Here is a 23,110-nt window from a genome sequence, read left to right on the forward strand (position 1 = left end):
CCAGAGCACTCAATGACCCAGGGAACTCTGGATCGTGGCTTCTGCGGAGGCCCTTGGGTCTGGCTCCTTTCCTTTCTTCAACACCAGCTCTCCCTATACGGGCGGGTGGTGTGTTGAGCCCTGTCTGGGTATTGGGTAGGCACACTCAAATCCCTGTGTTCCCCACACCTTTCGCTCTGCAATCCCTCCTTCCGGCCTGCGTTCCCTCGCTCCTCCTCCTCTTTCTCTCCTCCCCTCCCTTCTCTTTTTTCCTTGAGGCCGCTGCATCTCTGGCTTCCTTGCCCGGCACTCTCTGCACCTCCTTCTGGCTCACCCCACCTCATTCTCTGGAGCTCAAGTAGGTGTCTTTTCCTCAGGAAAGCCCCTCTGGCCCTCCAGGTCTGGGTTTGGGGCCCTCCCTCAGCCATTCCCACTCTGCCTCTCCCCTCCCACCTTCATCTCTTGCTACACGGTATCCCATATGCCTGGTTCACCTGTCTTCCCCATGGGCACACTCCTGGATGGGGCTCTGCAGACTCCGGAGTGCACCAGAGCTATTTTGGAGCGGCTAAATACAGACACCAGGGCCTGCCCCTTGAGATTCCGATGTCAGGGCCCCTCTGAATCCTTGTAGGTGAGGGGCATTGTGTCACTCACCTGTGTCTTCCTGTTGGCCAACCTGGTACCTAACACAGCGCCAGACTAAGTGGGGCATTCTGGGTGGCAGGCTGCCCCATTGGCTAGCATCTCCTCTTGACTCCTCTGTTGAATGTGTGTCTCTAACTGCACCCCCTTTCCCCGAGGATAGGAACACTGACAGGCCGGATGCCTCTGCTGTTTACCTGCATGACTTCCAGAGGTTTCTCATACATGAACAGCAGGTGAGAGCACAAGGTGTGTGGGTGGCTGAGGGAGCTGGCGGGATGCTACTGGGGACTCGTCTCACCCTTCTGCCACCTGTGCTCACCTGGCCACCTGTCTTCATGGAATGATTGCAGTCTGCCAGATGCCGGAGACTTCAGATTGCTGTCTGATGCCACTGAAACTCTGGATGAGAAGAGCCTCATGTCGGGCCTCTTTTCAAGGCACACATTGAGGATGAGAAGAGTGAGAAGATTCCAGGGCAGGGCAGGAGGGGTGAGGGCCTGAGGACAGGGCTGCCCTCACCTGGCTGGCTTCAGCTTTTCTGGCATCATCTCAGGTGTCACTGCCTGGGAAGCCTTCCTTGACTGATGGGAGGATGGGACCAGATTCATCAAGCCTGCCAGGTCCCCTGGGAGATAAACTAGCACAGCTGTCCTTAAACAGGTGATGCCTGGGACAGTCTCCCTGGACACGGTTTGCCTGTGGGCTCTGAGCCCAGCTATAGACTCAAGGGGGGGTTGTGTTGCGCATTGGTTTTCCACTGCTGTGACAATGCCCCCAGAGGACACTGGGCAGTGTCCAGAGACATGGGTGGGTGTCACAGCTGGAGGCTGCTGCCGGCATCTAGCAGGTCAAGACCAGGGATGCTGCTAAATATCCTACATTGCACAGGGCAGCCCCCAGCCCCCAAACAAAGAAGTATCCAGGGCCGGGTAGGGAGGCTCACGCCTATAATCCCAGCACTTTGGGAGGCCGAGGCGGGCGGATCACTTGAGGCCAGGAGTTCGAGACCTACCTGGCCAACATGGCGAAACCCCATCTCTACTAAAAATACAAAAATTAGCCAGGCATTGTGGTGGATGCCTGTAATCCCAGCTACTTGGGAGGCTGAGGCAGGAGAATTACTTGAACCTGGGAGGCAGAGGTTGCAGTGAGCTGAGATTGCATCACTGCACTGCAGCCTGGGCAACAGAGCAAGACTCCGTCTCAAAAAACAAAAAACAACCGCCCCCCCCGACCAAAAAACAACAACAACAACAACAACAACAACAAAAAGCCGAAGAAGTATTCAGCACCAAGTAGCTATAGTGCTGAGGACAAGAAACTCTGTGAGAGTGAGATCAACTTGAAATCATCTTACCAGCTGCACAGCCATGGACAGGTGGTTTACCCTTTCTGTGCCCCAGTTTCCTCCTCTTCAAGTGGGATTGAGAGCATCTACCTCTGAGAATTGTGGGGATCAGAGACAATTGTATGGATCTGTGTGTGTGTGTGTGTGTGTGTGTACATGTGTGCATACCTATTCACATATAAATCTAAAGTTTTTGTTTATATCATTGGAGTTCCATTTACTTTTTTCTTTTAATTCATTTGTTTTTTTAAAAATAGAGTTTATATTTTAGAGCAGTTTTAGGGTTGCAGCAAAAGTAAGTTCATTTACTTAAAAAACCCCTTGTCTTGCAGAACATTTCAAACATACACAAAAGCAGACAGATGGTTTAATGAACCACCATGTATCATCACTCAGATTAAAAATTACAAGCATTTTGCCATTTTTTTTTTGTTTGAGATAAGGTCTCACTCACCCTGTCACCCAGGCTGGAGAGCAGTGGCATGATAACAGCTCACTGCAGCCTTGACCTCCTGGGCTCAAGCGATCCTCCTGCCTCAGCCTCCCGAATAGCTGGGACTACAGGTATGTGCCACCATGCCTGACAGTTTTTTTTTTTTTTTGAGATAGAGTCTTGCTCTGTCACCCAGGCTGGAGTACAATGGCTCTATCTTGCCCCATTGCAACCTCCACCTCCCATGCTCAAGTGATTCTCCTGCCTCAGCCTCCCAAGTAGCTGGGATTATAGGTGTCTGCCACAGCACCTGTATTTTTGTATTTTTAATAGAGTTGAGGTTTCACAATGTTGGTCAACCTGGTCTTGAACTTCTGGCCTCAGGTAATCCACCCGCCTTGGCCTCTCAAAGTGCTGGGATTACAGGTGTGAGCCACCATGCCCACCCCCGACTAATTTTTGTATCTTTAGTAGAAACAGGATTTTGCCATGTTGCTCAGGCTGATCTCCAACTCCTGGACTCAAGTGACTCACCTGTCTCAGCCCCCCAAATTGCTGGGATTACAGATGTGAGGCGCTGTGCCTGGCCCACTTTGCCAGTTTTATTTCATCCACTTCTAACTCCACACTTCTGTGTCTCCCTACCCTTCCCCTTTCTTCATTTCTTTCCTGAAGAATTCTAAAGTAAACCCCAGACTTCGCGTCATTTTGTTTGTAAATACTTTCATATGTTTCTCTCTCAGATAGGACTTTTTGTTTTTTTAAAAAATAAAGCCATAACACTCCTCTTACAGCTTGTGCAATTAACAGTAATTTTTGAATGCCATCTGATACCCAGCCTGTGTTTGGATTTCACTGATGGAAGAGAAACTTATGAGTAGAGAAGACGTGTTTTGCACAAGGCCAGCCACACAGGAAAGGGTCGTAGCTACCCTAGTAGGCTGATAAATGGTGAATGAGAATGTTGAGCGTGTTGTCGTCATCATGCCTTCCCAGGGCCAGGGTTGAATGATGGTGATCAAAAGAAGGCTTATTTGCCCAACCTGAGGCTAAGTTTGAGGGAGGAGGTAAAATGAAGGTAGTAAGTTAATTTTATTGGGCAGAGTCACATGTTAGGTCTCAGCTGGTGCTAGAGTGAGGTAGAGAGAAATTCATGCACTTTTTTCCCATCATTATTTTCCTTCCACTAAATTATTCAGTTTAGTAGGGGACGATTAAAGTTAAATTGGTTAAATTCTTGGGGACAAGTAGCCTCGCATCCTAGAATTCACCACCTGGTAGGGAGACTTGGGCGTATAGATTTAGCCCCACCTGGTAGTGGTTGACTTTATTACATGCTTTCCCCAAACGGGGCCCTTTGCTGGGCTGCCCTTAGAGATCAGCGATTTGGGGCCAGGAGAAAGTATAGGAGCTCTCTCTCTCTGCATCTGGGGAGTTAGGACCCGAGCAGCCATGAGCATCCATGTGATGTTTATTGGTCACACAGATGCTCATATGGAATAATCACTGCAGCACTTTGTGTGCAAATTAGTATGACTTTTCTAGAAAACACTTTGGCTGTATGCAATGAAAAGAAAACTTTAAAACTAGATTCTATATCTGGAGTAAATAGTTGCCCTCCTGGACACTTATCCTAAGGAAATAATGGCAGCATTTTTAATAGGAATGAAAACTTGGAAGTAATCTAAATTTCTTTAGAGGATTGGTTAAGTACGCCATATTACAGCTCTGGGATGGATGGGTGATGGGATAGGAAGGGGGTTAAAAGTATGTTTCTAGAATGAGTGTTTCTGAGTTTAGTCTGAGGCTCATGACTGGGACCACTTACTTAACGACTAGAAGTCTCTCCTCTGTTTCCCCATTTATATAACATGGAGAATAACCTGTACCTCCTGGGGTGGTGGTAAGTACAAGATCAGCCACCGTGTGAGGCCTGGTGTAGAGTCAGTGCCCAGTGTTGATGGCCATCACCATTTATTTTTATTTTCATCCTTATTCTTTGCCATTTTCACTATTATAGGTGTCTAGTGCAATACCCCACGCCAAGTAGATGCATTTTACAACCCCTAGAATATTGATATTTCAATCTCCTTTAGGTAGAAGATTTCTTTCTTTGCAGCCAGTCCACTGCCAGGTTGTATTAGCTAAGTACCCATGCATTTTGATAAATGCAAAAACTTTGTAGGGGGAAGGAAGGAGGACGCCTCCAGCCTCTTTGGGACATCTTGGCCAGGCAAAGTATTTTAATAAAATATCCCACAATTTGGGTTTCATGTTCTAGTATTCAAAGATTCTGACACCTCTGTATTCAAATGAGCTTGTAGTTCCCCACCTTCCTGGCTGTGTTGGGCTCCTGATCCAGGCAAATTTGCAAGAGTGAACAGCAGTTCATTTTTGTCTTGCACCCATGCATGTCACCAGCCTCCTGGTCACCACCTCATTTGCGTCTGTTCTCCTATTTTTCATTCTTTCAGATATCCCCATCCAGCCCTTCGCATCTAACCACACACACATCTGGTAGCATATTTGCTCCTATTAGTCATAAAGATAAAGGTTTTAGAATATTTGAAGTGAAGAAAGCATTGATCAAAGTTGAATTTACATGTTGTATTTCATCCGCTTTTCCTATGAATATTTGGGATTTCAGGGCATGGAGAGGAAAGCAATAGTTACTGAATATTAGGCGTTCTTTTTTTAAAGGGTTTCTAGAATGTCTAGGACTGTGCAGCAGCTGCTTTGGAACTGGTCATGTATATTTCAGACGTTATCAGTGTTTCAGCAGCCCTGTTTGCCTATTCTTTTGAAAAGAGGGCATATGATTACATTCCATGTCAGTTTAGTTATTTGGAGCTGAGACTCTACAGTTTACAAGCTGTGTGAGCTTAGGATCATGAGGTGTTGTTCCTGGGCCTCTGTTTCCTTGTCTCTAAAATGACAATGGCAATAAATGACTTGCGGAGTTGTGTGGACTAAGTGAGATGACCATAGGAGGAAGAAAGATGCTTGTTTGCACAAGCTGCCATGGTCAGAGCACTTTCTTTTTTTTGAGACAGAGTTTCACTCTGTTGCCCAGGCTGGAGTGCAATGGTACAACCTCGGTTCATTGCAACCTCCGCCTCTCGGGTTCAAGCAATTCTCTTGCCTCAGCCTCCTGAGTAGCTGGGATTACAGGCACCTGCCACCATGCCCAGCTGATTTAAAAAAAAAATTTTTTTTTGTATTTTAGTAGAGATGGGGTTTCACCATGTTGGCCAGGCTGGTCTCGAACTCCTGAGCTCAGGCAGTCCACCCACCTCGGCCTCCCAAAGTGGGTCTGAGCACTTTCTGTGCACCAGTTGCTGCATTAGGCACATAACCTAATAAGATTTTATACAGTGCTTCATACAGTGTATGTTTCATACAGTGCTTCACAGAAACTGTGTGGTAGATACTCTTATTCCCACTTCATGGATGGGGAGGCACGGAGACGGTATGTAACTTGCCCAAGGTCAACTACGTGGAATGAGAGGTCAACCCGGGTAAGTGACCTGGAAGGCTGATGTAACTACTATGCATCCAGGCTGCTTCATACTAACAAACGTAAAGAGCTATCATAGGGCAGGAGCTGGCAAACCACGACCTATGGGCCAAATACAGCTGACCACTTGTTTTTATAAACAAAATGTTGTTGGAATACAGCTATGCCCATTTGCCTACAGATCATCTGTGGCTGCTTTTGCACCACAACAGCGGAGTTGAGTGGTTGCAACAGACACCGTATGGCTCAGGGAGCCCAAAATATTTACCTCTGGCTCTTTGCAGAGAACGTTTGCTGACCCCTGGCAGAGGGCCATGTGCCGAATGAGGCCTCAACATGTGGTGCTCAATTGCAAGTGAATTCAGAATTGGTTGATGTTTCAGTCTTCGATCGCGACTGGATGGACCCTGGGAAATGAAGAATTTTATCAGTTCTCATTTTGGTGATCTCTTGTTCTCTTTGTCATTTTAAGGAGCATTGGGCTCAGGATCTGAACAAAGTCCGTGAGCGGATGACAAAGTTCATTGATGACACCATGCGTGAAACTGCTGAGCCTTTCTTGTTTGTGGATGAGGTGAGTAGGCTGGGCTTGTTGTCACTTGGGGGTGACTTTTTGATTGATGTCTGTGCTTTCTGAGGTTTATTTTCTGTTTCTCTTTCCTTGGAGAGCTTTGCTGTATGATGTTGCCTCGACTGACTGGTTAGCTGGGAGTGTTTCTTTCTTTTTTTTTTTTTTCTCCCAGGTTCTAGGTTACTGTAACTGTAACTGCCCAGTGGGTTCATTTTGCCTGCTGCCTAGACAGAACCAATTGATCAAGGCAGGGGAATTGCAGTAGGGAAAGAGCTTAACTCACGTAGAGCTGGCTGAATGGGCGACTGGAGTTTTATTATTACTCAAATCATCCTCCCTTTCAGAGGCTGGAGTTTTGTTTTTTATGTTTTTGTTTGTTTGCTTGTGTGTTTGTTTTTGAGATGGAGTCTCAGTCTGTCACCTAGCCTGGGGTGCAGTGGTGCGATCTCACCTCACTGCAACCTCTGCTTTCTGGGTTCAAGTGATTCTCGTGCCTCAGCCTCCCGAGTAGCTGGGATTAAAGGCGCCCTCCAGCATGCCCGGCTAATTTTTTGTATTTTTAGTAGCGACAGGGTTTCACTATGTTGTCCAGGCTGGTCTCGAACTGCTGACATTGTGATCAGCCTGCCTCAGCCTCCCAAAGTGCTGGGATTATAGGTGTGAGCCACCGCACCTGGCAGAGGCTACGGTTTTTTTTTTTTTAAAGATAGTTTGGCGGGCCAGGGAATGGGTGCTGCTGATTGGTTGGAGATGCAATCATATGGGTGTGGAAAATAGTGTGCTTCTGGGTGGGGCCACAGGACCAGTGGGCGGTCCAGGTAGAGCCATGCAAACGCCCGAAAAGACGTCTCAAAAGGCCAATCTTAGGTTAAACCAGAGTGATGTTATGTAGGAGTAACTGAGGAAGTTGCTAATCTTGCAACCTCCAGAAAAATGGCTGGTATCCAATTAGTCTCCACCTTAGCAGAATCCAGGCTCCTCTCCTCTTCCTAACCTGGTCTTACCTTAGCTTTACAAAGGTAGTTTATTTTGGGAGAAGGGCTGTTATTTAAACTATAAACTAAATGTTTTCCAAAGTTAGCTTGGCCCAAGCCCAGGGATAATTAAGGGCAGTTTGGAGGTTAAAGGCAAGATAGAGGTTGGTTAGATCAGATCTGTTTCACTGTTGTAATTTTCTTATTGTTGTGATTTTTGCAAAGGCAGTTTCATAGCCTTTTCTTACTCTTCTCTATTTTATCATGTTGTCGGAGTGGGATTATTGATTTTGCCACTAGAGGGCATCTGCCACCGGGGAGAGTTGAACCATTGCATGAACAGAAACGGAATGCGAAAGTGTCTGGGTGCTTGCGGGTCAGAATGGTTGCCTTTCACCTTGCATAGGGAAGGAGGGGAGGTGGAACAGGGGAGCACCTGCCCCATATGAGGTCGTTCTCAGGCAGCAGAAATTAGGCCCAGATCGCTAAAGCATTTTTTTTTTTTAAGGGGCCAGGAATTGTAACTTGAAATTTCCTGTCCTTTCAACGTTCTGATATGGATAACACTCTGTTTCTTAAGTTGGGTAGTGGGTTCACAAATGTTCATGCTGCTATTATGCTTTAAAACGTATATATGAGGCCAGGTGCAGTGGCTCACGCCTGTAATCCCAGCACTTTGGGAGGCTGAGGCGGGTGGATCGCTTGAGGTTAGGAGTTTGAGACCAGCCTGGCCAACATGGTAAAATTCTGTCTCTACTAAAGATACAAAAATTAGCCTGGTGTGGTGGCGCACGCCTGTTATCCCAGCTGCTTGGAAGGCTGAGGCAGGAGAATCGCTTCAACCCAGGAGGCGGAGGTTTCAGTGAGCTGAAATTGTGCCACTGCACTCCAGCCTGGGCAACAGAGCAAGACTCTGTCTGAAAAAGCAAACAAAGAAAAACCAACAACAATGTATATATGGTAGACATAAGCCCTTGCAGTAGTAAATATTTTAGGATAAACGTTACAAAGGAAAATATTGTCTAGGTCCATGGAACAAATATGTCGCTGCAGCCCACTGCAGCCTGAGCCTTCAGTATTGAAAACATGGGTAACTGAGGTCTGGAGACCGCCTGTTGATTTCATGCATCAGAGCTGTTCTTCCCCTGGGTGGGCGCAGACCAGAAACAAGTAGACGCCATCCCGCCTGTCAACGTGATGATTCGGTCTTCGTGTTTGACTCTTTTAGTTCCTCACGTACCTGTTTTCACGAGAAAACAGCATCTGGGATGAGAAGTATGACGCGGTGGACATGCAGGACATGAACAACCCCCTGTCTCATTACTGGATCTCGTCGTCACATAACACGTGAGTTTCAGATGAGCCTGTGATGGGCTGGGCAGCACAGAGCACGTGAGGGTTGAGGCAGGGGTCCGATGCGCCGCTCCGTTGAGCCCTGTTGTGAAGCACGTGGAGGGTGTAGCACCGCATTCCTTGGACTAGAATACACAGAAGCTTCTGGAAGGGGTTGGGAACACACCTCCCTTTCTCAGTTGGCATTGTAATAATAATCTGTTTTCTGTGGCCCTAAAAAGCTAGTAAAAACAAAAGTAACTTAGTTTAAAGTAACTTAGTAACTAAAGTAACATAGTAAACTTAGTTTTTCACGATTTGGGCATCTCACAGTAGCCACACCAAAGCAATTCAGTGACTCATTGAATTGATTCGTAGGAAGTGTATATACCCTGTGCCCTCTGTGAGCTGGGGATGTGGCTGTGAACAGGCAGGAGCCATGTCCTCATGTGCTGGGAGGAAGGCCTCCATTGAAAGTTAACCACAAAATAGGACTTGCTGATGTGGGGAGCAGGTGGTAAGGCAAGGAGAAGTGTTTCAGACAGAGGAGCAGCATGGGCCAAGGCCCTGGGGCAGGAACAATTGAGAGGAGTCTGCTAAGGCTGGAGTGCAGAACCCAGGAGAGTGGTGTAAAGAGGGGAGGAAGGCAGGTCCTGCTGGAGCAGGATCTTGTAGGTCACCATGAGAGCTGTTGGGGAGACTCTGACGACTTTTAACCAGAAAATGAGATGCTCACAGGGGGCTGTTGGGATGGTTACTCTGATTGCAACAGAGGGAGGATACAGGATGTTGCGCTGATGTTCCAGTATTTAGTCTGTCTTATTGGGTGAGGGGGTGAAGTCCTTGGGTGATGGCTCCCAGAGCTGTGGGTGGGGACTTTCCTAAGTGACATTCCAGGGGGTCATCTGGGAAAAGGCTTTTTATGGTGTTGTGCTCCAGGCATTTGGGAAGGTAAAATATCTTTCAGGGGGAAATTGATTTCACAGTTCTCTCTTCCCCACCATGCCCATCATTTTAAGAGTTTGTGTTTTGGCATGGTGAATTCTAGAAAACCTAGAAGACAGTTAAGAAATACAAACTTAAAAAAAAAAACTTTTATTTTCAGTTCAGAGGTACGTGTGCAGGTTTGTTACACGGGTCAACTTGTGTCATGGGGGTTTGCTGTGCAGATTATTTTGTCACCCAGGCATTAAGCCTATTTACTACCCATTAGTTACTTTTCCTGATCCTGTTCCTCCTGCTACCCTCTGCCGGAACCTAGTGTGAGGAACAGAAACTCTTTTTTTTTTTTTTTTTTTTTGAGACAGAGTCTCGCTCTGTTGCCCAGGCTGGAGTGCAGTGGTGCGATCTCAGCTCACCACAACCTCCGCCTCCCTGGTTCAAGAGATTCTCCTGCTTCAGCCTCCCGAGTAGCTGGGACTACAGGCACACGCCACCATGCCCAGTTCTTTTTTGTGGTTTTTTTTTTTTTTTTTGTATTTTCAGTAGAGACAGAATTTCACTATGTTGGCCAGGCTGGTCTTGAACACCTAACCTTGTGATCTGCCCGACTCAGCCTCCCAAAGTGCTGCGATTACAGGCATGAGCCATCGTGCCTGGCCTCAGAACACAAATTTTAAAAAAGTTGGGGTGAATCATGATGAGGAGGAAAGTGCATTAAAGAGTCATTCTTACGGCAGTTTTGGTGGATATGGCTCCTAGCATAGCCAATTCCACCAACAGTTGTTGAATGTCTGTTCTGTGCCTGGCCTCGAGCCCTGATATCAAAAGAAGTGCTCATCTTTGTTTAGAGTGAGGACCCAGAGAGCGGCCACGGGGCCTTGTTAATTCATCTTCTGCAGCTTTTTTTGCTTCTGATGTGCTTTGTCCAACTTCTCCTCAAAAGAACACGTCCTCTCCATGCTTGCATTGCCCAGGTGGTCAGCAGTCACCTCCTGCGACTGTGGCCTGAGTTCAAAGCTCATGCCCAGTGTGACTGTGGTATTGTGTATTTCTGTCCTAAGCCTTAGCTTTGAGTCTTTCTAGATGGAAGAACTCAGAGCTTTGGGGGCTCAGGCAGAGAAGTTCCCCCACAACACCCTGAGGTGCAGGCTTGCCCCCCAACCCCGGTGGCTGCCACCCCCTGCATGACCACCTGCCTTCTCTCCTGCAGGTACCTCACAGGTGACCAGCTGCGGAGCGAGTCGTCCCCGGAAGCTTACATCCGCTGCCTGCGCATGGGCTGTCGCTGCATTGAACGTGAGTAGCTCCTTTTTGGTGGAGGTCAGGCTCACAGCAGATTGAGGATAACCATGTGGCTGCTCCATGTTTCCATGTTTTCGTTCAAATTTTAAAAAAGTTTTAATGGACACATAATAACTGCATATTTATGGAGGTAGAGTGTGATGTTTCTTTGTTTTCTTTTTTTTTTTTTTTGAGACTGAGTCCCTGTCATCTATATCTCCTCAGCTTCCTCCTGGGAAGGCAAACAGACACCCACTGTGTTTTGGCAGCTGGGTCCTAGATGTGCGCAGGATTCCGTATCACCTGGATTGGGGGGTCTGTGAGCAAATGTGAAAAGAACGGTCAGGGCTGGATATGGTGGCTCATGCCTGTAATCCCAGCACTTTGGGAGGCTGAAGTGGGAGGATTGTATGAGGCCAAGAGTTTGAGACCAGCCTGGGAGACATGGTGAGATCCTATCATTACAAAAAGTAAAAAAATTAGCTGTGTGTGGTGGCCTGCACTTGTGGTCCTAACAACTTGGGAGGCTGAGGTGGGAGGATCACTTGAGCCCAGGAGGTTGAGGCTGTGGTGAGCTGTGATTGTGCCACTGCACTCTAGCCTGGGCAACAGAGCGAGACTCTGTGTCTAAACAGAAAAGAAAAGAAGGGTCAGGTGGCATCTGTGGCTGGGCAGATGGCAGAGGCCTTATTTCCCTCCTTCCTTCTCATAGCCTCTCTGGCTATTTTCCTTCCGGCCTCTCTCTCACCAAAGGCTCATGGGTGCATTTGGCTGAGAAAAGGCAACAACTGGCTTGGCGTTGTGTCTGATGCCTGTAATCCCAGCACTGTGAGAGGTCAAGGCGGGCGGATCACGTGAGATCAGGAGTTTGAGATCAGTCTGGCCAACATGGCGAAACACTTTCTCTACTAAAAATGCAAAAATTAGCCAGGGGTGGTGGTGCACATCTGTAATCCCAGCTATTTGGGAGGCCGAGGCACAAAAATCACTTGAGCCCGAGAGGCAGAGGTTGCAGTAAGCTGAGATTGTGCCACTGCACTCCAGCCTGGGCAACAGAGGGAGACTTTGTCTCAAAATAAATACATAAATAAATAAAATAAAAATGGCAATAACCACTGACTTAGGCTCCAGTGTTACCAAAACCACTCATCATGGAAGCAACGTTTTGTAGCAGTTATTCTATAGACTTTCTTCTCGTTTATGATTTTTCTCCTCCCTCAGGAAAAAACAAATGTTTAAAAGTAAAGCTTGAAGCAGTCAGCTCCTGTGCCCTCCGAGGGTCCAAAAGATTGGGGATGTTCATCTTCCACATGACCCATTTCTGTTTGAAAATATTACTGTGAACCTTTACAAATAAATTTTCATTGCTCTGTATTATTTCCACGGGCAGAAAAGGCAGTCAAGGTTTTCAACAGGTAAAGTCAGAAAATAAAACACGTGGTAAAATCTTCTTTAAAACGAAGCATTGAGGCCGGGCATTGTGGCTCATGCCTGTAATCTCAGCACTTTGGGAAGCTGAGGTGGGCGGATCACGAGGTCAGGAGATCGAGACCACCCTGGCCAACATGGTGCAACCCCGTCTCTACTAAAATACAAAAAATTAGCCGAACGTGGTGGTACGTGCCTGTAGTCCCAGCTACTTGGGAGGCTGAGGCAGGGGAATTGCTTGAACCTGGGAGACGGAGATTGCAATGGGCCGAGATTGTGCCACTGCACTCCAGCCTGGGCAACAGACCGAGACTTTGTCTTAAAAAAAGAGCAACTTTGAAACTAGCTTGTCTTGGACAGCTGCACTTGCATTATGTAAGCGCACAGGGAACCCTGCGGACACAGGGAAAGCCATGTCCTCCTGTTGGCAGCCGAATGGAGGGAGTGTGGGCGTCCTTGTCTAGTAACTGAACTGGTGTGTGGGCCCGAGGCTGACCTCAGGGCTGTCAGTGAACACACGTGGTATTGAGGCTGCCGCGTTTCTCCCTGTAGTGGACTGCTGGGACGGGCCCGATGGGAAGCCGGTCATCTACCATGGCTGGACGCGGACCACCAAGATCAAGTTTGATGACGTCGTGCAGGCCATCAAAGACCACGCCTTTGTTACCTCGAGGTCAGTTGGCTGATTTCTGGGTGGTGTGACTTAAAGGGGAAGGCAGCTAGGGTTGGATAGACAGATGGACAGACAGGCAAACACACATAGACGCCTCGCTCCAAATGCAGGAAGGCCTGGGCCCCATCTTGGCCAAAGCCACTGCTGTCAAGTTCTCACCTGAGTGTTGGCGCCCCCTGCAGGCCGAGAGTGCAAGTTGCTCCCGGGCTCTAGAGCCCAGAGGAGGCTCTGTCTGGGGAACCCTGTGGCTGCTCAGTGCCCACTCCACCTCCTCATTCTGTCTGGCCCCCACTTTCAGAACCCTCGAAAGAGAGGGAAAGGCAGCGTGCAGTGGCTCACGCCTGTAATCCTGGCACTTTGGGAGGCCGAGGTGTGATCACCTGAGGTCAGGAGTTCGAGAAGAGCCTGGGCAACATGGTGAAACCCCATCTCTACCAAAAATACAAAAAAAAAAAAAAAAAAAAAAAATCAGCTGGGTGCAGTGGCATGCGCCTGTGTGGTCCCAGTTACTTGGGAAGCTGAGGTGGGAGGATTGCTTGAACCTGGGAGGCAGAGGTTACAGTGAGCTGAGATTGCACTACTGCACTCCAGCCTGGGCAACAGAGCGAGACCCTGTCTCAAAGAAAAAACAAAACAGAAAAACAAAAACAAAAAAAAGAGAGACAAGGAAAGTTAAAATTCCCCTTCTGTCCTAATTCTCTCTTTTCTGCCCAGTTCTCACCCCCACCAAACCTGTTTCTACAGGCGGAATCCAAGCAGCCAGTAGTGGTGGTGGTGTGTTTTTTGAATACCCACCTGGGGCCAGGCTCTGTGCTAGGTTCTTTGTACATGTGATCATCTTGATTCTTTGCCACAAAGTTTGAATATGGTCATCCCCATTTAACAGATGAGTAAATTGAGGCAAGGAGGGGTTAAATGGATGAGAACATTTAGGTTCATTTCAAGGGTTTCTGACCTCAGGTGTAATCTTTTTCTGTCCCACCAGAAGATCTTGGTCTGGGCTGGAGGTCAACGAAATTGTTCTGTAAAGAACCAGATAGAAATATTTCAGGCTTTGTGGGCCCTGTGGTCTCTGTTGCAACTATTCAGCCCTGTTGCTGAAGTGCAAAGCAGCCATGGACAAGAGGTAAACACATGGGTCTGGCTGTGTTCCAGTTAAAACTTGAATTACACATTACAAAAATAGATGGCAGGCTAGATTTGGGGCGGAGGCCATCATGTGCCGACTCCTGGTTTGGGTTCCTTATTATTTCTGAGAGCTGGCAAGAGGCCTTCTATAGGCTTAATGGAATGATAGTTGTCTTTTTATCCCTTCTGGGGTAGAATAGCAGTTACGAGTATGGGTTCTGAGTCCTTCTCGCTGAGTTTGAATCCAGCTGTTGAGTACTAGCTTGGGCAAAGCACTTACCATTCTATGCTTCAATTTCCATGTTAAAAAATAGAGGTGATAACTGTGTGCACCTCACAGGGCAGTTGTGATGATTAAATGAGATGCCATTACAGCAAGTACTTAACCCTGCACCTGGCATAGAGTAACTGTTCAGTCAATAAGATCGATTATTTTTTTTTCCTTTTTTCTTTTTTTTTTTGAGATGGAGTCTTGCTGTGTCACCCAGGCTAGAGTGAAATGGCAGGATCTCGGCTCACTGCAACCTTCACCTCCCTAGTTCGAGCAATTCTCCTGTCTCAGCCTCCCGAGTAGCTGGGATTACAGGCACCCGCCATCATGCCCGGCTAATTTGTGTATTTTGGTAGAGATAGGGTTTCACTATGTTGGCCAGGCTGGTCTTGAACTCATGACCTCAGGTGATCCTCCCGCCTCAACCTCCCAAAGTGCGGGGATTATGGGCATGAGCCACTGCGCCCAACCTGGTTGGTTATTTTTATTGCATTTACTCTAGATGTCCCTCAAGCTGGGTGGAGGTGTTGCTCTGAGACAATAAAATTATGGACGTCTTTTCGCACTTGGTGAAAACCTTTCAATGAAGGCATATGATTTCTTCATCGCAGCGTTCTCCCCCATGGGGCCCTAACCCTTCTAAGTGCCAGCCTTCATCAGGCAGATGGAAGGAGCCTGTATTAACAGACACTGTGCAGTGGCTGCTTACACTCTGCTTTGAGAGTTTGCTTTCATTTGCAGGACATAGGTGCTTATGGTTGTGAGCTGACAGTCATTCATCAAACATTATCTCATTTGTGACTAGAGGAAGTTTTTTTCTGGTTAAAATAGGCCTGGAATCATCTAACACCTATAGGGCTAGAACTCTGTAATCAAACATTAATGCACTAATGTTTTTGCAGCAAAGGCATCCTTATTGGTATCAAGAGGGATTTAAGAAAATGATTGCAAGTAGCATTCATTTGAATGGTTCAGATTTTGCTGTCAGTTACGTTTTGATACCAACTTACTAGGTAGATTTTGTTCTAAAAGCTTTTTAGCTGTTATGTTCTAGTAAGGGTGTGTGGATCAGGATCGGGGAGTGAGCTGGGTCCACGCTTCCCAGAAGTGATGAGGCTATGATTTACTTGAGCGGGAGCATGGTTAAGGATTTTATTTTTATCATCGTCACTTTATTTTCACATTTACCTTCATTTCTATTGAGTGACGTGATTTCCTATTTATGGAAGTGACATAACTGCCTTTAGAATAATTTTGTTTCATAGTAAATGCCATGCACAAGCCTCAGATGGATTCTTGGTGGGAACAACCCCATCTATACAGTATATTTCTTGGATAACTGGGGAAATTTGAGTACGTCTAATGATCAGTATGTCTAATGATCATTATTTAAAGATAGTTTCCTGAGGTGATATGGTGTGGTGATGTCGGGGGATGTTCTTAAGAGATACCTGTTGGGGATGTCTACGCCTCATTTCAGATGGTTCAGGAGGAAATGTAAATATGTGTATAAATGAAATATAAATATAGGCTGGGCACAGTGGCTCACGCCTGTAATCCCAGCACTTTCGGAGGCTGAGGTGGGTGGATCAACTGAATTTAGGAGTTTGAGACCAGCCTGGCCAACATGGTGAAACCCTATCTTTACTAAAAATACAAAAAATTAGCTGGGCATGCTGGCAGGCACCTGTAATCTCAGCTACTCAGGAGGCTGAGGCAGGAGAATTGCTTGAACTTGGGAGGCAGAGGTTGCAATGAGCTGAGGTCGCGCCATTGCACTCCAGCCTGGGCAATGAGTGGAACTCCATCTCCAAAAGAAAAATAAATAAATAAAATAAAATAAATAAATACATAAATAAATGACTTTTCTCCTGCCTCAGGAGGAGTACGTGTGTGTATATATATATATACACACACACATAAATATATATGTGTGTATATATATGTATATACATGTACTAATGATATGTGAATTTCTACATACACACATGTTCACATGATATAGAAGGATACAGGTGATCCTTATTGGTGGATTCTGTAACTGAATTTACCTACTTGCTAAAATTGACTTGTAACCCCAAATCAAATCTCAAAGCACTCTGAGGTCATTTTGAGACATGCACAAAGTGTGGGAAATGAGACTCACGCGATGCACACGTGTTCAGCTGAGGTTGAGCAAAGCAGCGCTCCCCTTCCTGGTCTACAGCATGAAAGCTTCAACAAGTGTCCTTCTCACCATCTGTTGACTGCCATGTTTTTTCCTGTTTTTGAGCTTTTTCTTGGTGATTTTGCTGTTCAAATGGCCCGAAGCACAGTGCTGAGGGCTGCCTGGTGTTCCTGAGCATGAGAAGGCTGTGATGTGCCCAATGGAGAAAATACCTGTGTCAGATACGCTTGGTTCAGGCACGAATTACAATGATGCTGGCTGTGAGCCCAGTGTCAGTCAACAATATATACCAAATCAGGTGTCTTTAAACAGAAACACACATAAAACAAGGTCAGATATTGATTCATTGAGGAAAATGTTGTGACCACAGGCTCAAAAGTCCCTGAGCCTGTATTTCCCTGTAGGAGCAATGGCTCAGGTATTTGCCAATCAGTGTTGGTGGTGACTTTATGAACCATAACCCCAATAGATAAGAAAAATCAACTATAGATACACACACACAAATGATCTATAAATACACAGACACCTTATAGAAATATACATATATACACATACAAATAATAAATGTATGCATGCATACATATGTAAATTACATATGTGTGCATATGAATGAGAATATATAAAACCAATATGCTTTATAAATAGAGGAAGTAATAAACATACTAAAGTAGGTGGATGCGCACGTGGAACAGTGTCCCTGTTGGTGACCCTGGGTGAAGCACACATGGGTGCTTATTGCACTGTCTGTTCATCTTTTCTGTAGGTTTGAACTTTAAAAAAAGATTAGAGACTTTTTTTCTGTAAGTTTAAAGACATGAATGGATGGAAAAAGATATAGAGAAAAGGTGCATTGTGGGGTATGGGGAAGCTCCCGAATCAGATTGCAGCTGTTCTGAGTCCCCAGGCTTGTGCCCTCACACCCAGGATGAGGTCGTCTCCTGAGAGGGCAGATGTGGGGGCTGTACCCCCCGAGCAGTGCCCGGTTTCTGTCGCCCCAGGGCCGAGCTGCCCCGGCCTCTCTGTGGGGCAGATGCAGAGGTGCGTGCTCCCCCTGCCAAGCTGCCCACTCTCTTCCGCCTGCAGCTTCCCAGTGATCCTGTCCATCGAGGAGCACTGCAGCGTGGAGCAGCAGCGTCACATGGCCAAGGTCTTCAAGGAAGTGTTTGGCGACCTGCTGCTGACGAAGCCCACGGAGGCCAGCGCTGACCAGCTGCCCTCGCCCAGCCAGCTGCGGGAGAAGATCATCATCAAGGTAGGCACCCCGGGTGCTGCTGTCAGCTGTCCAGGGAGCCCAGTGGCTCGGTTCCCTGGCTCTAGGTCCCATTCACCAAGTTCTATGTCCTACTGGGCCTGCTCCAGGTCCCACTGCACAGGCTCAAACCTGCTCTCCTTACTAACACTGTGACCCTAGGCAAAGTCATTAACCTTTGGGAGCCTCTGTTCTCACCAATCTCTGGGGGAGATAATACCGGAACCCACCTGGCTAGCTTGCTGGGAGCATGACGTGAGGGAAGGTGTGCAGAATGCGTGGAACTGCGCTTGTCATGTAGTTGGTGCTACGTTAAGTGCTAACTTATTATAGTTCATTCATTCATTGGTGAACCTTCCCCATCCTCTCTCGGAGTCAGCCCCATGCGAGGTGCTGGAGGTGTCCAGTGACCTGGGTGCTGTTCCTGTGACTGGAGCTTCCAGTTGTGTGGGAGGTGGGCAGTTGCTAGAAAAGGCTGAGTGCAGCAATAGAGCTGATGTTCCCAGTGCTACAGGGGAGATGAGTGATTGTATCTGTGCCTAGGGATGCCACGGTAACATTTGGATTTTTGAATTATTAGGATAAAGAGACCAGATATGCAGTGGCTTAAAGCACAGAAGAGTTTATTTCTTCCCCATGTGAGGGAGAATGTTCTGTGAGTTTTGAACTCTAGCCCACAAAGTGACTCAGGGACCTGGGGCCCCCGCATTCTGCTGTAGCATCTCTCAGGGCAGCAGTTTTCAACCGGGGTTTCACATACCCCTGAAGAATCCATGGTTAGAATCAGAGGGTCATGTAAACTTCAGCAGAAAAAAAATTACATCTTTATTTGTTTAACCTGTAGATAAAACTTAATACTTCCTTCCATTGTGAACATTGGCAGCAAGCCACTTGGGGGCTCTGTCCCCAGCAGAAGTCATGAGTATTTTCATATCACGTTTACAGTTATTGCAAATATTTCAAAATAATGTTGTGCTCATCATCACTTTGGAATTATGGAGGTTATTAGATCTGACGCTAGATCTTATTTAAGATGTTAATGAAGAAACACATCTATTAGTGTATTGCAAATATTTATTTAATATCTTAATCATGTTTCAATATAATCGAGTTTCCTTTGTAATTTTATGCATTATTATTCTGAGAAAAGGATCTGCAGCCTTCCCCAGATTTTGAAGGAGCTCATTACAAAAAACGGTGAAGGGACTTTGCTTTGTCCTTGTTTGTGTGGTGGACGCTGGGTCTCAGGCACATCCGAGTTCCAGCTCAGAGCACGGGAAGTCCAGGGGTGTCCAGGGCAAATGGTTTCTGGTAAGCAAGTCAGCTGTCCCGTCCTTTTCTCTACTGTTCTGTGCATGAGAGCTCAGTCACGTTACCTGCAAGGACAGTGGAATCTGAAGTCCCTAGTGGGGCAGCCTTTCATGGAAGGAGCGAGTGTGAATTTTGTTGACATTCCACAAGCTCATGGGGAAGGACCAACAGCTGTTTCCTAGGTATTTCAGTCTGTTCATGCAGCTATCACAAAATACCATAAGCTGGGTGAGTTATAAACAACAGGAACTGATTTCTCACGGTTCTGGAGGCTGGAAGTTCAAGGTCAGGGTGCTGGTATGAGCGTCCTCTTCCAAGTTGTAGGCTGCCGACTTCTAGTTGTGTCCTCACATGGTGGAAAGGGTGAGGCAGCTCTCTGGGACCTCTTTTATTTTTAAATATTTATTTATTTATAAATAACCATCTGGGACATGGAGATATCTTTGGCCTCTTTTATAAGGGCACCATTCCCATTCATGAGAGCTCTACCCTCATTCCCATTCATGAGAGCTCTACCCTCATTCCCATTCATGAGAGCTCTACTCTCATTCCCACTTATGAGAGCTCTACCCTCATTCCCATTCATAAAAGCTCTACCCTCATTCCCATTCATGAGAGCTCTACCCTCATTCCCACTTATGAGAGCTCTATCCTCATTCCCATTCATGAGGACTCTACCCTCATGACCTAATCACCTTCTGTGTTACTCATTCTCACACTGCTCATAAAGACATACCCAAGACTGGGTAATTTATAAAGGAAAGAGGTTTAATGGACTCACAGTTCCATATGGCTGGGGAGGCCTCACAATCATGTCAGAAGACGAAGGAGGAGCAAAGTCACATCTTACATGGTGGCAGGCAAGAGAGCTTGTGCAGGGAAACTCCCATTTATAAAACCAGATCTCATAAGATGTGTTCACTATCACAAGAACAGCACGTGAAAGACCCGCCCCCATGATTCAGTTACTTCCCACTGGGTTCCTCCTATGACATGTGGGAATTATAGGAGCTACAATTCAGGGTGAGATTTGGGTGGGGACACAGCCAAACCATATCACCTTCCAAAGCCACCATCTCCAAATACCATTACATTGGGGATTAGGTTTCAACATATAAATTTTGGGAGGACAGAGACATTCAGACCATAGCAGTAGGCAGAGAAGGGGGATGTCCTTCCAGGTTGGGAGAATAGGACACAAGGGTGTGGTGGTGTCATCACGTGGTATGTACCCTATATTGTCACTGGGCCACCAAGATACATTGGGCACAATCCTTATGTTCCAGGAAGTCACGGTTTGGTAGGGAGACAAACCCATCAACAGAGAAACACCAAACAGTGCAAGGAGCTTTGCCCAAGCCCAACCAGAGGAGGGGATGTTGGTGCCCCCATGGGTAAGAGCATCAGAGCACGGGGAGTGTTTGGCCAAGACCGTGACCCTTAAGGTACAGATGTTTGCCTAAGTGGGAGATCAACTGTCATTGTCTTAGTCTTGCAGATGAGAAGTATGAGGCCTGGAGAAGTGCAGCCACCTGCCTGGGGTCACAAGTTAACAAAATAGCTGCAGCACTGTTTGCACCCAGGCAGTTGTTTCGGAGATGCCAAGGGATGCTTCCAGCATGGTGAAGGCAGGATAAGGGGTGGAGGGAGCTCGGCCATGGAGGGTCCATGGCTTCTCAGGCACCTGGTTGGTGAGTCTTCAGGGCAGCCTGGTTGCATTTGCTCTTCTCTGCTCCCTGCTCATTCCTTCTGCTTCCATTAGGATGTCTTGCTGCGTGTTCCCAGGGATTTTTCAGCTTTTGTTCTAGGATGCAAAGTACTGAAGGCCCCTTTTAGAGCACCCTCTGCCCCACACCTGATACGCTGTGGCTCACTTCTTTCTATTTCAAGAAATGAGGTGGTAATAGCGTTGGCCACACGGTCACTTTGTACCATGCACTGGGCTAGGCATGGCCATACATATCTTCTTATTCAGTCTTGTCATGACACTGCAGGACGAATAACCTCAGCCCTTGCTCACTTTATAGATGTGGACATTGAGATTCAGAGGTTAAATTACACATTTAGTATTTGCTGAGGAAATTATTCAAGGCCAAGGTGGTCTGCCCTCAAAGCCTGTTGTCCCATGCCTGTATCATGCTGCCATTCACAAGGGACACTGAGGTCCTGCTTCACTGTTGACACTTACCTTTCACGTTCTTTGACTTACGGGATCCCACAGGGGCTGCCACGTCCCGATTTTATGAGACAGATTACTGAGACTCTGATGATGACTCAGCCAAGGTCACATGGCCAGTAAGGTAATAGGCCCTGAATTCAAATCTGGATCTGACTCCCCATCCTGAGCTCCTTCACCAGGTTACATGACCCTCAACTTACAGATGCTTGCCTGCGTGGGAGTCCGGGTGTCATCACTGTCTTAATATTGCAGATGAGAAGCCTGAGGCTCAGAGAAGTGCAGCCACTTGCCCGGGGTCACACAGCTGGTAGAATAGCTGCAGTGCTGTTTGCACCCAGGTCGCCTTAGTCTAATCCCCAGTGGGTCCCCCGCCACCCTGCCCAGCCTGTTCCCTCTGGACTACAGCCTCCCTTTCCCTCTGTGTGCTAGAGAAGGCTGGGCACAGGGGATGTTGTTTATTCACCGAGTATCAACAGAGCACTTACTGTCTGCTAAGTGCTCTTCTAGCCCAGGGGACTCAACAGGAAGCAAAACAACATCCCTGCCCTCATGGGGCTTATATTCTAGCAGTGAAGACAGAAGACAAACACATGGTGTGTGTAGGGCTAGACAAGTGACAGGAATAAAGCAGGCTTGGGGCTAGAGAGTGGTAGGATGAGAAGGGGAGTGTGGGCTATTTTTACTTATTTATTTTTTACTGGGACAGAGTCTCACTCTGTTGCCTAGGCTGGAGTGCAGTGGTGCAGTCTCAGCTCACTGCAACCTCCACTTCCCAGGTTCAAGCAATCTTACTGTCTCAGCCTCCTGAGTAGCTGGGATTACAGGCGTGTGCCACCGTGCCCGGCTAATTTTTTTATTTTTGTAGATACAGGGTTTTGCCGTGTTGGCCAGGCTGGTCTAGAACTCCTGAGCTGAAGTGATCTGTCTGCTTCAGCCTCCCAAAGTGCTGGGCTTATAGGTGTGAGCCACTGCGCCTGGCCAGTATGGGCTATTTTTAGATGAAGCTGTAAGGAAAGCTCCTCCTCCTCGTTCAAGGTAACCTGGAGGGCAGAGCTGAACAGACTAAGAGGGAAGCCAGGCAGCAAGAACAGGCAGTGCAAAGGCCCTGCCTGGGAAGAGGCAGATGAAGGCTGCTGGCTCAAAGACCTAAACTGGGGTCTCTGTGGAAACAGCCTATGTGTATGTTTTCCCCTCAGCATAAGAAGCTGGGCCCCCGAGGTGACGTGGATGTCAACATGGAGGACAAGAAGGATGAGCACAAGCAACAGGGAGAGCTGTACATGTGGGATTCCATTGACCAGGTGGGCCTTGGTCCCTTCCCGTAGCCACTGTGGCCAGCCCCCTTGCAGCTGCTTCTTGGAGCCCTGCTGGGAGCTCTGAGAATATGCCTGTCTTGTTCCTGTGTTTAGTCAAGTGAGTTTTTGCCATGTGAATTTACCTTCCTTCTTAAACTTTATTTATTTATTTTGTGGGACAGGGTCTCACTCTGTCGCCCAGGCTGGAGTGCAGTGGTGTGATTGCAGCTCACTGCAGCCTTGACCTCCCAGGCTCAAGTGATCCTCCCACCTCAACCTCCCTGAGTCTCTGGGACTGCAGGTGCGCACCACCACGCCCGGCTAATTTTTTGTATTTTTGCAGGGATGGGATTTAGTCGTGTTGCCTAGGGTGATTTCAAACTC

At 47.3% G+C, this 23,110-nt stretch overlaps 1 protein-coding gene across 5 annotated transcripts in view; it reads left to right on the top strand.

Moving 5' to 3' along the window:
* The window catches only part of PLCG2 (phospholipase C gamma 2), a 177,324-nt gene that overhangs the window by 101,702 nt on the left and 52,512 nt on the right, over nt 1-23,110 (top strand). For all 5 annotated transcript variants that reach the window (XM_054452853.2, XM_054452855.2, XM_054452854.2 and 2 more), the window contains 7 exons: nt 788-860; nt 6,398-6,499; nt 8,699-8,817; nt 10,955-11,040; nt 13,006-13,126; nt 17,776-17,944; nt 22,628-22,732. In XM_054452853.2, the coding sequence (XP_054308828.1) occupies nt 788-860; nt 6,398-6,499; nt 8,699-8,817; nt 10,955-11,040; nt 13,006-13,126; nt 17,776-17,944; nt 22,628-22,732 (775 nt within the window). The remainder of the gene's footprint in view (nt 1-787; nt 861-6,397; nt 6,500-8,698; nt 8,818-10,954; nt 11,041-13,005; nt 13,127-17,775; nt 17,945-22,627; nt 22,733-23,110) is intronic.

This window comes from Pongo pygmaeus, chromosome 18 (genome assembly GCF_028885625.2).
Source record: "Pongo pygmaeus isolate AG05252 chromosome 18, NHGRI_mPonPyg2-v2.0_pri, whole genome shotgun sequence".
NCBI lineage: Eukaryota > Metazoa > Chordata > Mammalia > Primates > Hominidae > Pongo > Pongo pygmaeus.